General features: G+C 38.9%; 1 protein-coding gene across 1 annotated transcript in view; it reads left to right on the plus strand.

Annotated features, from left to right (window-relative positions):
- Positions 1 to 15,148, plus strand: part of DNM3 (dynamin 3) — a 259,507-nt gene that overhangs the window by 191,481 nt on the left and 52,878 nt on the right. The window contains exons 5-6 of the mRNA XM_032654309.1: positions 5,150 to 5,248; positions 5,828 to 5,988. Coding sequence (XP_032510200.1) covers positions 5,150 to 5,248; positions 5,828 to 5,988 — 260 coding nt within the window. The remainder of the gene's footprint in view (positions 1 to 5,149; positions 5,249 to 5,827; positions 5,989 to 15,148) is intronic.

Here is a 15,148-nt window from a genome sequence, read left to right on the forward strand (position 1 = left end):
TATGATGTGGAACATCTTTTCATATACATACTTGCTACCTGTATATCTTCTTTGATGAGGTATCTGTTCAGATCTTTCACCCATTTTTAAATCAAGTTGTTTCTTTCTCCCCCTCTCTGAAGCACAGGGAGATTTTTCTCAGATAGTCACTGTGAGAACCTGGTTGAGCTCCTAGAAGCAAAACAAAAGTATGGGTACCCTCTATGACTGGGTCCCCCTGGAGTTTTTAACTCTTAGACTGCCCACACTGAGCTTCCAGCAATTCATCAATTACAGTTTAGGTTTTTCTGCCTAGGCCCTGGTTCCCACAGAGTTTTCTGCTTTTGTGTTTCTGCTCCAGTAAGTTGTGATTCTCTGTATTCACCTATCTGTCTCTCCAAATTTGGGGGACAGTGGTTTGCTCTGTGGCTTCAGTTCTCTGATGAATCTCAGAAGTGGTGTTAATTTTTCAGTTGTTCACTTGTTAGGTAGGACACAGTGGCAACTTCCAAGCCCCTTACATGGTGGACCAGAAACCAGAAGTCCTATTATGTAATTTTAAAACATAGGTTTGTTATTTCCTCATTTTATTGTTGAGTTAGAGTAAACATGTAACTTATTCTTCTGTTTGAAGTCATTTGAGAGTTAAAGGGGATGCTATTAATAATTATCCCAGACATCAAATGTAAACTGTGATGATTACCTTTTCGATGTGGTTATACCTGATGAGGAAACTAATGTCTCGGAGCTAACAAGGGAAACCGATGGGACTTGAATCTAAACAGTCCAATCCTTGACTCAATGCTCTTAGATCTATGCTATATATAAGAATCAGATTTTTGAAGTGCCTTGTATGTTTTTTCTAGGTCTTCGTCAGGACTTGTCAGTACTCATCATTGTGGCTATTCTTTACTGAAGAGAAACATAATTGAAACACAGTATCACACATTATTTATTAGCTCTTAATGTATTATTTTAAATTTTCCTTTTAGTTGGAGGGCAAGAATTTTATTACATTACTTTTTACTTTACATACTACTCTACATAACCTCTTCTGAATCTGGAAGTTATTCTCCTTCCCAGAATTCTGGACTTGAAAGAGACATCTAGTTAAACCTTTAGTTCTGTAGATAAAAAGGCCCAGATGATGTAAATAACTTGCCAAATAACACAGCTAATCATTTGTAGAATCTAGCTAAGAATTGAGAGGCAGAAAAAGATAGTGATTAAAAATGGAATTAGGTTGCCTGCCTTCTACACCCTACAGCCTGCAAGACTTTGGGCAAGTGTATTTTTCCTTTCCAAGTCTCACTTTGAGGAAAGTGTAATTGAGAAATAATAGTACCTATCTCAGAGTTGTTTCAGGTCTATGTCTGGCACATAATCAGGACTGAACAAATGGTCTCTATTATTATTTTTATCTGAATCTATATATTTCCAGTGAAGTGCTTTTAAAAACATGCTACCTTTGAATCTCTTCAGGCAATGTCATTTTGAGATCTAACAGTGTAGGTATTGAGTCTGCCAGCAGGCATTCATTGATTATTTCAGTTGCCTACTTGTATAACTAAGAGTGAAAAAGAAAATAATTTCATTGGCCATTTCTGGGACACCACTAAGCATAGACTTTTCTGCCTTTTCAGAAATAGGGAGTAGTAAAGAAAATACTTTTAAAATTTAACTTATTTTTATTAATGTTATAAATGTACATCACTTCGGAAAAACCAGTCTCTAAGTCTTTTAATAAAAACTTTTAGTCCCTTGCCCACTCCTCCTGACTCTGGATTACTGATTTCCAGAGAATACCACTTTCAACCGTTCTAACTTTCTTTTGTTATTTACCTCCATATTTAAGGATTTGGCTGCCTCCCATACCCACATATACTTACACACACATATATACACTTACCTCCCCAATTCTACTAATATAACTATATCATATTTTGCTAAATGAATATTTATGATTCTAAAAATATTATTCACAACTGAACCATGTGTTAAATTATGATTAAATTTCCTTTCTTGAGTGATACTACTGTCTTTGAGGTTGATAGTTGTCTGTTTTTTTGTTTGTTTGCATAGTCTACGTATCTGTCACCAGTGCATTCCCAACCTCTCCTACAGAAGTCTAAATCTCTTAATACCTTCAAAAGCATTAGGCTTTAAGTATCCTATCACTTTCATTTTCTTTTCTTGGTGGGGGAAGATATCTCTTCAGTAATCTTTGTCCTCTTATTCTAATAGATACTGACTGCTCTCCTGGCCTTAAACTGGGATCTACACCATCTTAAAAATTTCCTTCTTTTCCTGGTTAGATTGGATTCCCTGCTTCCTGGATTTCTTGTCTACTTCTTTGTTAGTTTGTTCCCATGTTTGGTGGAACACATCTTTTAGTAATTGTCCCTCCCCTCACACACAAAAAAAGGAGAAAGGGAGGTAAAATATTTTGAGATTTTGCATGTCTGAAAATATCTTTTTCTACTGTCACATTTATTGGTAATTTAGAATTCTAGTCTAGAAATTATCTTTCTCTCAGAATTTTGAAAACATTGCTCTGCGGGTTTTTAGTTTCCAGTTTGCTGCTGGGAAGACTGATGCTGTAATGTTCCCAGTATTATGAAATCTTATATGCCATATTGTGTGTGTGTAGGTATGTGTATGTTTTTCATATTGTGTTGGGCACTTGATGAGTTAATTCAATCCCTAAATTCATCTTGCACTTATAGGACATCTCATTGAATAGTATGTCCCCACATCTCCAACTGTTTCTGTTTGTCATTCTTTCTCTTATTGGAATGCCAATCATTCAGATGTTGTATCTCTGAATCATTTCTCTAGTTTTAAAAAAGTTTTTCCTTTCCTATTATTTACTTCTTTTTCTTTTGTTTTCTGGGGGGGTTCCTAAGTTTGTATTCCAACATTATTATTTCTGCTCTCATATTTTTAATTATTATTATTTTTTGCGTTACGCGGGCCTCTCACTGTTGTGGCCTCTCCCGTTGCGGAGCACAGGCTCCGGACGCGCAGGCTCAGCAGCCATGGCTCACGGGCCCAGCCGCTCCGCGGCATGTGGGATCTTCCCAGACCGGGGCACGAACCCGCGTCCCCTGCATCGGCAGGCGGACTCTCAACCACTGTGCCACCAGGGAAGCCCTCATATCTTTAATTATTGAAAATTATTTTTGTTTGTTCAAAAATTTCCTTTTTATGGCATTCTGTTTTTGTCCCATGAATGCTATGACCTCTCCTTTCTGTCTGAGGATATTAATACAAATAATAGTTTTCTTCTGTATTTTGCATTATCTTTGTTTTCTTTAAATTCAGCTTTATAATGTTTATTTGTTTTGGTCTCATATTAGTGAATCTCCTTGGCTGTCCATTCATATTTAAAGGTGAAATATTATCAGGTGGTTGGAATTCTGTGTGGGTGTTCTTGAATTATGGAATGATAGACTTCAGAGCAGAATGATTTATTGGACTATTTTAATTATTGTTCCTTCGAATATCAATATATATGTTTTTCTCTTGGAATGGTTAGTATCCCCAGACCATTGTTCCAATCTCTTGCTTGGGGGGTTAAAGTCTGCCAGCCATCTCTTTCTTGAAGTTAAATTAGGGAACTGGCCTGGGGAGGGGGGTCCCTGCCATTCTCTATGTAGAATTTTACTTAATCATCCTCTTTTAATACCAGATCCATCCAAACTGGGCCAGGTACCCATGAGTTCAGAGTTTTTTCTAGTTCAGTCTTTCCAGAGAGTAAACCTTCACTGTCCTGTCAGGATGGACCAGGGCAGCTCCTAGCTATGTTACCCATGGAAATCTGACTGCTTCCGTCCAGTATTTCTATTTTCAGCTTCAGCTGCCACCACCACTCTCCATAGTTTTCAGAGCTTTCTGTCCCCCAGGTCTTGAATCTTACTGAGATGCTGTGATGTAAATTATTTAGTTTCTGGACGTCTCCTTTTGTTGGCTTTCTTGGATGCAGTTTTCCTCTTTCTCTTATATTTTAAGTTGGTTAGCAGTCATCCAGCTAGATTTACAGTTTAAAAAATTTTCTGCATTCCTTTCCCATTTTCTTTGACTTTCTTGGTTTAAGCCTTTTAAATTAAAAAAAATTTTTTTTTTACCACGATAAGCAGTATATTGGTTAAAAGCATGGACTCTGGAACCAGACTGCCCAGATCCACTTCTTTTTTTTTTTTTTTTTTGGTGGTACGCGGGCCTCTCACTGTTGTGGCCTCTCCCGTTGCGGAGCACAGGCTCCGGACGCGCAGGCTCAGCAGCCATAGCTCACGGGCTCAGCCGCTTTGCAGCATGTGGGATCTTCCCGGACCGGGGCACGAACCCGCGTCCCCTGCATCGGCAGGCGGACTCTTAACCACTGCGCCACCAGGGAAGCCCCAGATCCACTTCTTATATGAACTTGGGAAAGTTATTTAATCTCCCTCTGCCTTAGTTTCCCCATCTTAAAAAAATTAGTGGTTGGAGTACTTTTTAAGATTAAATAATTTCCAATGCTTTATTTTACAGATAAGGGAAACTGAGACCCAGAGAATTAAATGACTTGCCTTGAGACTAGAATCCAAGGCTCAGAATTCCTATTTCAGGCTTCTTTCTATTAAGTCATATTTCCTTTTCTGTGAGTTTATTTTTGGGGATGATGGTATCCTATACGTAGTTTTCTTCTTTTTATGTTTTTGACCTCAGGTACTCAGAACCGGATCAATAATAAGCTTTGGTTTATGACACACCCATATCATTGGTCCATGTGTAGCCTATTTTTTTGTTTTTAGTAACGTGATATATAAAATATTAAAACATCCATATTGTGTGCAGTCCCTGGGAGGAAAATTTAAATGTATCATTTCCATGTATGCGTAGTACAAAAATAAACTTATACATTTGAAAGTATTTTGGTGAAGCAGCTATTTGTTTTTTTCTCTCCTGAATCAAGAGTTATCTTATGGATGGGTGGTTTGCAACTCTCTGCCTCAACCCGTTGACCTTCACAAGACTGGGGTAGTAGAGGATTAGAAAACAAACTAAGATGGAGAGGAACAGGGAAAGAACCAGGATATGAGTGCTTTGTAATTAGCATTGAGACATATTTGTCTCTGAAACTTGTTAGTATTCTGCAAATTGGGTAATGTGGGGTTTGTTTGTGATGCAGGTCTAAGAACCATTGGAGTCATCACCAAACTGGATCTTATGGATGAGGGAACGGATGCCAGGGATATCCTAGAGAATAAGCTGCTGCCGCTTCGCAGGGGTAATGTACTGTGTCCTGTACAGGACTTCCTTTGATGATGTGGCAGAGAAACAACTGGGAAAACAATGGGAAGCTGGATTTTAACGCCTCCACAGTTGTGAGGAATGGATTGATGATTAGTTAAACATTTTATGGAATGGCATGGTGTTCCCAAATGACGTATTAAAAATTATCCAAAGGGAGAACTATTCCTTCAAATAATAAGAAAACAGGAAAAGGAAGGTGTTTGAAGGGAGGGTATAAATATTCATCATAGACTGCATACATGTATACTGTTTAAGTCTGAATTGTTTACTTGCCTGCTATATGACAAAACTGCTTAGAGATTTACTCTATTTAAATGCACAGATCTTTTAAGGACAAAGGACAGTACTTAGTTAATGCTTAAAAAAAATCAACGTTAGCCAAGTCATCCAGCCGTTGTTAAATACTGATATCTCAAACTGAGTTTTGTAAAGGGATCTATTCTTCAGGCCCTGAAATAATTTTTTTTTCTTATTCAGCCTCTTCAAGAGCTTTAAAATTTCCCCAGAGTAAATCAGAGGTGTCCCAACTCCATAGGTGTGTGTTTTGTTTTAGGTTACATTGGGGTGGTAAACAGGAGCCAGAAGGACATAGATGGGAAGAAGGATATAAAGGCTGCCACGTTGGCAGAAAGGAAATTTTTTCTCTCACACCCGGCTTACAGACATATTGCTGATCGGATGGGGACCCCACACCTTCAGAAGGTCCTTAATCAGGTAAAGATATTTTCTTCAAGCAAAAAGAACAATGATAAAATATGTAAATGACTATTGGAATCCATATTTCTTATTTTTATACTCTTTTTCTAAACTAAGACATTTAGCATAATGATAGAAATTAAAAAGATGAAAATGAATACTGGGATCCAGACTGTTACTATTCTAAATGACCAGACTCCACCTTAATATTATTGAAAAAACAGCACGCAAAGCAGAAATACATATTTATTTGGAACAGTGAGCAGGGGAATACATTTTAGCACGTTTGCTCGTAATATATAGTTATCTTAAGGAGTGAACCTTGTATATCTCTGAAAAGTTAGTGTCTTGGCATCTGTTTTTGAAATATCAGTCTGTGATGGTTAGGTTAAATTTTCTGTATGGTTTTGTTAGGATTGATTTGTTCCTTAATTTACAACCTTGAAAATACATAAGCAATTATTGATCTACATTCCTCTAAGAAGCTTTTCCAGATAATCCCTTTCCCTGTGACAGATAGAATTAGGCCCTCTGCCTCCCCTTGTCCTACGCACATACACATTTCTTGCATAAAAATTCAGCAGGCTTGGCCACATATTTTCCTGCCCTTAGTGGAGTTAAGTGTCATTGTCATTGAGTGTAGAGCTCCCACACCAAGTTTTGATCACATTGACTCAAACAGTGAGCAGCTTTTCTCACAAAAAGCACTGTGTAGGGGAGCTTCAATATGGCGGAAGAGTAAGACACAGAGATCACCTGCCTCCCCACAGACACATCAGAAATACATCTACATGTGGAAGAACTTCTACAGAACACCTACTGAACGCTGGCAGAAGACCTCAGACCTCCCAAAAGGCAAGAAACTCCCCACGTACCTGGATAGGGCAAAAGAAAAAAGAATAAACAGAGACAAAAGAGCAGGTACGGGACCTGCACCAGTGGGAGGGAGCTGTGAAGGAGGAAAGGTTTCCGCACAATAGGAAGCCCCTTCACTGGTGGAGATGGCGTGTGGCGGGGGGGAAGCTTCGGAGCCGCGGAGGAGAGCGCAGCCACAGGGGTGCGGAGGACAAAGCGGAGAGATTCCCGCACAGAGGATCGGTACCGACCAGCACTCACCAGTCCGAGAGGCTTGTCTGCTCACCCGCCGGGGCGGGCGGGGCTGGGAGCTGAGGCTCGGGCTTCGCTCGGATCCCAGGGAGAGGACTGGAGTTGGCGGCGTGAACACAGCCTGAAGGGACTAGGGCGCCAAGGCTAGCCAGGAGGGAGTCCGGGTAAAAGTCTGGAGCTGTCGAAGAGGCAAGAGACTATTTTTTGCCTCTCTGTTTCCTGATGAGCGAGGAGAGGGGATTGAGAGCGCCGCTTAAAGGAGCTCCAGAGACAGGCGTGAGCCGCAGCTATCAGTGAGGACCCCAGAGACGGGCATGAGACACTAAGGCTGCTGCTGCTGCCAAGAAGAAGCTGGTGTGCAAGCACAGGTCACTGTCCACACCTCCCCTCCCGGGAGCCTGTGCAGCCCGCCACTGCCGGGGTCCGGTGATCCAGGGACAATTTCCCCGGGAGAACGCTCGGCACGCCTCAGGCTGGTGCATCGTCATGTTGGCCTTTGCCGCCGCAGGCTCGCCCCGCATCCGTACCCCTCCCTCCCCCCGGCCTGAGTGAGCCAGAGCCCCCGAATCAGCTGCTCCTTTTACCTGGTCCTGTCTGAGTGAAGAACAGACGCCCTCAGGTGACCTCACGCAGAGGCGGGCCCAAATCCATCGCCGAACCCCAAGAGCTGTGTGAAAAAGAGGAGAAAGGGAAATTTCTCCCAGCAGCCTCAGGAGCACCGGATTAAATCTCCACAATCAACTTGATGTACCCTGCATCTGTGGAATACATGAATAGACAACGAATCATCCCAAATTGAGGAGGTGGAGTTTGGGAGCAACGATATTTATATTTTTTTTCCTTTCTCTCTTTTTGTGAGTGTGTATGTGTATGCTTCTGTGTGTGGTATTGTCTGTATAGCTTTGCTTTTACCATTTATCCTAGGGTTCTGTCTGTCAGTTTGTTTGTTTAGTATAGTTTTTAGCACTTGCTATAATTGGTGGATTTGTTTTTTGGTTTGGTTGCTCTCTTCTTTCTTTCTTTCTCTTTTTTTTATTACTTAAAATTTTTTTTTAATAATTATTTTTTATTTTTAATAGCTTTATATTATTTTACTTTATTTTATTTTACTTTATTTTATCTTCTTCTTTCTTTCTTTCTTTTTTTCCTCCCTTTTATTCTGAGCTGTGTGGATGACAGGCTCTTGGTGCTCCAGCCAGGTGTCAGGGCTGTGCCTCTGAGGTGGGAGCACCAAGTTCAGGACACTGGTCCACAAGAGACCTTCCAGCTCCATGTAATATCAAACGGGGAAAATCTCCCAGAGATCTCCATCTCAACTCCACTCAATGACCAGCAAGCTACAGTGCTGGACACCCTATGACAAACAACTAGCAACACAGGAACACAACCCCATCCATTAGTAGAGAGGCTGCCTAAAATCATAATAAGGCCACAGACACTCCAAAACGCACTACCAGACGTGGACCTGCCCACCAGAAAGACAGGATCCAGGCTCATCCACCAGAACACAGGCACTAGTCCCCTCTACCAGGAAGTCTACACAACCCACTGAACCAACCTTAGCCACTGGGGAGAGACACCAAAAATGATGGGAACTACGAGCCTTCAGCCTGAAAAAGGAGACCCCAAACACAGTGAGATAAGCAAAATGAGAAGACAGAAAAACACACAGCAGATGAAGCAGCAAGATAAAAACCCACCAGACCTAACAAATGAAGAGGAAATAGGCAGTCTACCTGAAAAAGAATTCAGAATAATGATAGTAAAGTTGATCCAAAACCTTGGAAATAGAATGGAGAAAATACAAGAAATGTTTAACAAGTACCTAGAAGAAAAGAGCAAACAAACAGTGATGAACAACACAATAAATGAAATTAAAAATTCTCTAGAAGGGAACAATAGCAGAATAACTGAGCAGAAGAATGGATAAGTGACCTGGAAGATAAAATAGTGGAAATAACTACTGCAGAGAAGAATAAAGAAAAAAGAATGAAAAGAAATGAGGACAGTCTCAGAGACCTCTGGGACAACATTAAACGCACCAACATTTGAATTACAGGGTTCCCAGAAAAAGAAGAGTAAAAGAAAGGGACTAGGAAAATATTTGAAGAGATTATAGTTGAAACCTTCCCTAATATGGGAAAGGAAATAGTTAATCGAGTCCAGGAAGCACAGAGAGTCCCATACAGGCTGAATTCAAGGAGAAACACGTCAAGACACATATTAATCAAACTATCAAAAATTAAATACAAAGAAAAAATATTAAAAGCAGCAAGGGAAAAACAACAAATAACACACAAGGGAATCCCCATAAGGTTAACAGCTGATCTTCCAGCAGAAACTCTGCAAGCCAGAAGGGAGTAGCAGGACATATTTAAAGTGATGAAGGAGAAAAACCTACAATGAAGATTACCCAGCAAGGATATCATTCAGATATGACAGAGAAATTAAAATCTATACAGACAAGCAAAGCTAAGAGAATTCAGCACTGCCAAACCAGCTTTACAACAAATGCTAAAGGAACTTCTCTAGGCAAGAAACACAAGAGAATGAAAAAACCTACAGTAACAAACCCAAAACAATTAAGAATATGGTAATAGGAACATACATATCGATAATTACCTTAAATGTAAACGGAGTAAATGCTCCAACCAAAAGGCATAGACTGGCTAAATGGATACAAAAACAAGACCCATATATATGCTGTCTACAAGAGACCCACCTCAGACCTAGGGACACATACGGATTGAAAGTGAGGGGATGGAAAAAGATATTCCATGCAAATGGAAATCAAAAGAAAGCTGGAGTAGCAATTCTGATATCAGACAAAATAGACTTTAAAATAAAGGCTATTACATGAGACAAAGAAGGACACTACATAATGATCAGGGGATCAGTCCAAAAAGAAGATATAACAATTGTAAATATTTATGCACCTAACATAGGAGCACCTCAATACATAAGGCAAATGCTATCAGCCATAAAAGGGGAAATCGACAGTAACACAATCAGAGTAGGGGACTTTAACACCCCACTTTCACCAATGGACAGATCATCCAAAATGAAAATAAATAAGAAAACACAAGCTTTAAATGATACATTAAACAAGATAGACTTAATTGATATTTATAGGACATTCCATCCAAAAACAACAGAATACACATTCTTCTCAAGTGCTCATGGAACATTTCCAGGATAGATCATATCTTGGGTCACAAATCAAGCCTTGGTAAGTTTAAGAAAATTGAAATCGTATCAAGTATATGTTCCGACCACAACGCTGTGAGACTAGATATCATTTACAGGAAAAAATCTGTAAAAAATACAAACACGTGGAGGCTAAACAATGGAGGCTAAACAATACACTGCTTAATAACCAAGAGATCACTGAAGAAATCAAAGAGGAAATCAAAAAATACCTAGAAACAAATGACAATGAAAACACGATGACCCAAAACCTATGGGATGCAGGAAAAGCAGTTCTAAGAGGGAAATTGTTAGCAATACAATCCTACCTCAAGAAACAAGAAACATCTCAAATAAACAACCTAACCTTACACCTAAAGCAATTAGAGAAAGAAGAACAAAAAACCCCCAAAGTTAGCAGAAGGGAAGATATCATAAAGATCAGATCAGAAATAAATGAAAAAGAAATGAAGGGAATGATACCAAAGATCAATAAAACTAAAGGCTGGTTCTTTGAGAAGATAAACAAAATTGACAAACCATTAGCCAGACTCATCAAGAAAAAAAGGGAGAAGACTCAATAGAATTAGAAATGAAAAAGAAGTAACAACTGACACTGCAGAAATACAAAAGATCATGAGAGATTACTACAGGCAACTATATGCCAATAAAATGGACAAACTGGAAGAAATGGACAAATTCTTAGAAATGCACTACCTTCTGAGACTGAACCAGGAAGAAATAGAAAACATGAACAGACCCATCACAAGCACTGAAATTGAAACTGTGATTAAAAATCTTCCAACAAATAAAAGCCCAGGACCATATGGCTTCACAGGCAAATTCTATCAAACATTTAGAGAAGAGTAAACACCTATCCTTCTCAAACTCTTCCAAAATATAGCAGGGGGAGAAACACTCCCAAACTCATTCTACGAGGCCACCAACACCCTGATACCAAAACCAGACAAAGATGTCACAAATAAAGAAAACTACAGGCCAATATCACTAATGAAGATAGATGCAAAAATCCTCAACAAAATGCTAGCAAACAGAATTCAACAGCACATTAAAAGGATCATGCACCATGATCAAGTGGGGTTTATCCCAGGAATACAAGGATTCTTCAGTATACACAAATCAATCAATATTATAAACCATATTAACAAATTGAAGGAGAAAGACTATATTTTCATCTCAATAGATGCAGGGAAAGCTTTTGACAAAATTCAACACCGATTTATGATAAAAACCCTCCAGAAAGTAGGCAAAGAGGGAACTTTCCTCAACATAATAAAGGCCATATATGACAAACCCACAGCAAACATCGTCCTCAATGGTGAAAAATTGAAACCATTTCCACTAAGATCAGGAACAAGACAAGGTTGCCCACTCTCATCACTATTATTCAACATAGTTTTGGAAGTTTTAGTCACAGCAATCAGAGAACAAAAAGTAATATAAGGAATCCAAATCAGAAAAGAGGAAGTTAAGCTGTCTCTGTTTGCAGATGACATGATACTATACATAGAGAATCCTAAAGATGCTACCAGAAAACTACTGGAGCTAATCAATGAATTTGGTAAAGTAGCACGATACAAAATTAATGCACAGAAATCTCTTGCATTCCTATACACTAATGATGAAAAATCTGAAAGTGAAATTAAGAAACACTCCTATTTACTATTGCAACAAAAAGAATAAAATATCTAGGAATAAACCTACCTAAGGAGACAAAAGACCTATATGCAGAAAATTATAAGACACTGATGAAAGAAATTAAAGATGATACAAACAGATGGAGAGATATACCATGTTCTTAGATTGGAAGAATCAACATTGTGAAAATGACTCTACTACCCAAAGCAATCTACAGATTCAGTGCAATCCCTATCACACTACCACTGGCATTTTTCACAGAACTAGGAAAAAAAATTTCACAATTTGTATGGAAACAGAAAAGACCACAATAAGCCAAAGCAATCTTGGGAAAGAACAACAGAGCTGGAGGAATCAGGCTCCCTGACTTCAGACTATACTACACAGCTACAGTAATCAAGACAGTATGGTACTGGCACAAAAACAGAAATATAGATCAATGGAACAGGATAGAAAGCCCAGAGATAAACCCACACACACATGGTCACCTTATCTTTGATAAAGGAGGCAAGAATATACAGTGGAGAAAAGACAGCTTCTTCAATAAGTGGTGCTGGGAAAACTGGACAGCTACATGTAAAAGAATGAAATTAGAGCACTCCCTAAGACCACACCCAAGAATAAACTCAAAATGGATTAAAGACCTAAATGTAAGGGCAGACACTATCAAACTCTTAGAGGAAAATCATAGGCAGAACAGTCTATGACATAAATCACAGCAAGATCATTTTAGACCCACCTCCTAGAGTAATGGAAGTAAAAACAAAAATAAACAAATGGCACCTAATGAAATTTAAAAGCTTTTCCACAACAAAGGAAACCGTAAACAAAACGAAAACAGAACCTTCAGAATGGGAGAAAATATTTGCAAATGAAGCAACTGACAAACGATTAATTTCCAAAATATACAAGCAGCTCATGCAGGTCAATATCAAAAAAACAAACAACCCAATCCAAAAATGGGCTGAAGACCTAAATAGACATTTCTCCAAAGAAGATATACAGATTGGCAACAAACACATGAAAGAATGCTCAACATCATTAATCATTAGAGAAATGCAAATCAAAACTACAAGGATATATCATCTCACACAAGTCAGAATGGCATCAAAAAATCTACAGACAATAAATGCTGGAGAGGGTGTGGAGAAAAGGGGACCCTCTTGCACTGCTGGTGGGAATGTAAATTGATACAGCCACTATGGAGAACAGTATGGAGTTTCCTTAAAAAACTAAAAATAGAACTACCATACGACCCAGCAATCCCACTACTGGGCATATACCCTGAGGACACCATAATTCAAAAAGAATCATGTACCACAATGTTCATTGCAGCTCTATTTACAATAGCTAGAACATGGAAGCAACCTAAGTGCCCATCAACAGATGAATGGATAAAGAAGATGTGGCACATATATACAATGGAATATTACTCAGCCATAAAATAAAATGAAATTGAGTTATTTGTAGTGAGGTGGATGGACCTAGAGTCTGTCCTACAGACTGAAGTAAGTCAGAAAGAGAAAAACAAATACCGTATGCTAACACATATATATGGAATCTAAAAAAAAAAAAAAATTCATGTTCATGAAGTACCTAGGGGCAAGACGGGAATAAAGACACAGACGTACTAGAGAATGGACTTGAGGATACGGGGAGGGGGAACGGTAAGCTGGGACAAAGTGAGAGCGTGGAATGGACATATATACACTACCAAACATAAAATAGATAGCTAGTGGGAAGCAGCCGCATAGCACAGGGAGATCAGCTTGGTGCTTTGTGACTACTTAGAGGGGTGGGATAGGGAGGGTGGGAGGGATGGAGACATAAGGGGGAAGAGATATGGGGACATATGTATATGTATAACTGATTCACTTTGTTATAAAGCAGAAACTAACACACCATTGTAAAGTAATTATACTCCAATTAAGTTTAAGAAAATAAAAGCACTCTGTAACTTTTATCTATGAACTTAAATCAGTCAAGTAATTATCGAAAGTTCTGATGTTCCCTCCTAGAAGGTGTCAGTAAAGGCTAACACAGTAATAGGCTGCTTCTTACATTATATCTGAACCATTTAGGCAAAACAATTGAAGAAGTTTTAGAAAATAAAAAGCAGTGGTGTACTTCTATTTTAAGCGACATAGTACTTCTATTTTAATGTGAAATTTGTACTTTTAAATTAAGGGTAGATGAGTATTTGGAAGCCATGAAGCAGTGATAGTTGTGTCATTTAAAAATTATGAACATGGTTTAGAGAAGGAATACTGGTTTGTCATGCATGAACCACGATAGTCTATCAATATATTTAGCTCTGGTAAAATTCTTTTTTGATTACTGGTTTCATGCCTGTACTGGTCTAAGAAAAAAAGTCTTAGAGAAATATCACTAAGATGATTAGAAAGATAAAGTCAGAAATAAATTAAATTGTGAATACTGGATGGATATGATTGATCATTTGGTTACTACAGGTGACCCCTAAATTATGGCATAACTGATTCTGGTTGACTGAAAATTGAATAAATGTTATACTGAAGATCTTTCATTTCCTAGATAATCCGTTTCTGTATTGCTTCAAGGACCTTCATACTGTGTTTGAAGTTAAGATAATTTTATTGCTGATTTAATGTGCACCAACACCTCTGACCGTGAGCCAGTTACTATGGCAAAAACTGGAAGAGAACTGGACATTTTTGAGGAATTGAAAGGAATATTATTGTGGCTGGAGCGCAGAGAATGAGGGAATGAGTTGTAAGAGATGAATTTGGAGATGCAGGCAGTCGCTGGGTCCTACAGTGTTTGTAGGCCAAGTTAAGCATTTTGGCTCTTATCCTAAGAGCAGTGGGAAGTCAGTTGTTTAAGGAATCTGAGAAGGGGAATAACACAGTCATATCTGTGGGTTAAAAAGGATTATGGTGGTTGCAGATAGGAAGTCCAAGAGTAGAGATGAGAGGACCACTTAGGAGTCAAAGTGAGAAATGATGGTAGTTTGGTCTCGGTTAGGGCCAGTGGAGATGGGAAAAGAAAGCAGGTTTGAGAAATGTTTTGGAAAATTGAGAACTTGGTGGTAGATTAGCTCTGGTGGGTGATGGAGAGGTAGAGTCAAGGATAACTCCCAAGTTCCCAGGTTGTTATGAAATCATCAAAATGGAGAACATTGAAGGGAATATTAGGTACTTTATTTCAGACATGCTGAGGTTGATGCTTCCAAGAGGATAAGTCAGGC

Source organism: Phocoena sinus, chromosome 1 (assembly GCF_008692025.1).
Source record: "Phocoena sinus isolate mPhoSin1 chromosome 1, mPhoSin1.pri, whole genome shotgun sequence".
NCBI lineage: Eukaryota > Metazoa > Chordata > Mammalia > Artiodactyla > Phocoenidae > Phocoena > Phocoena sinus.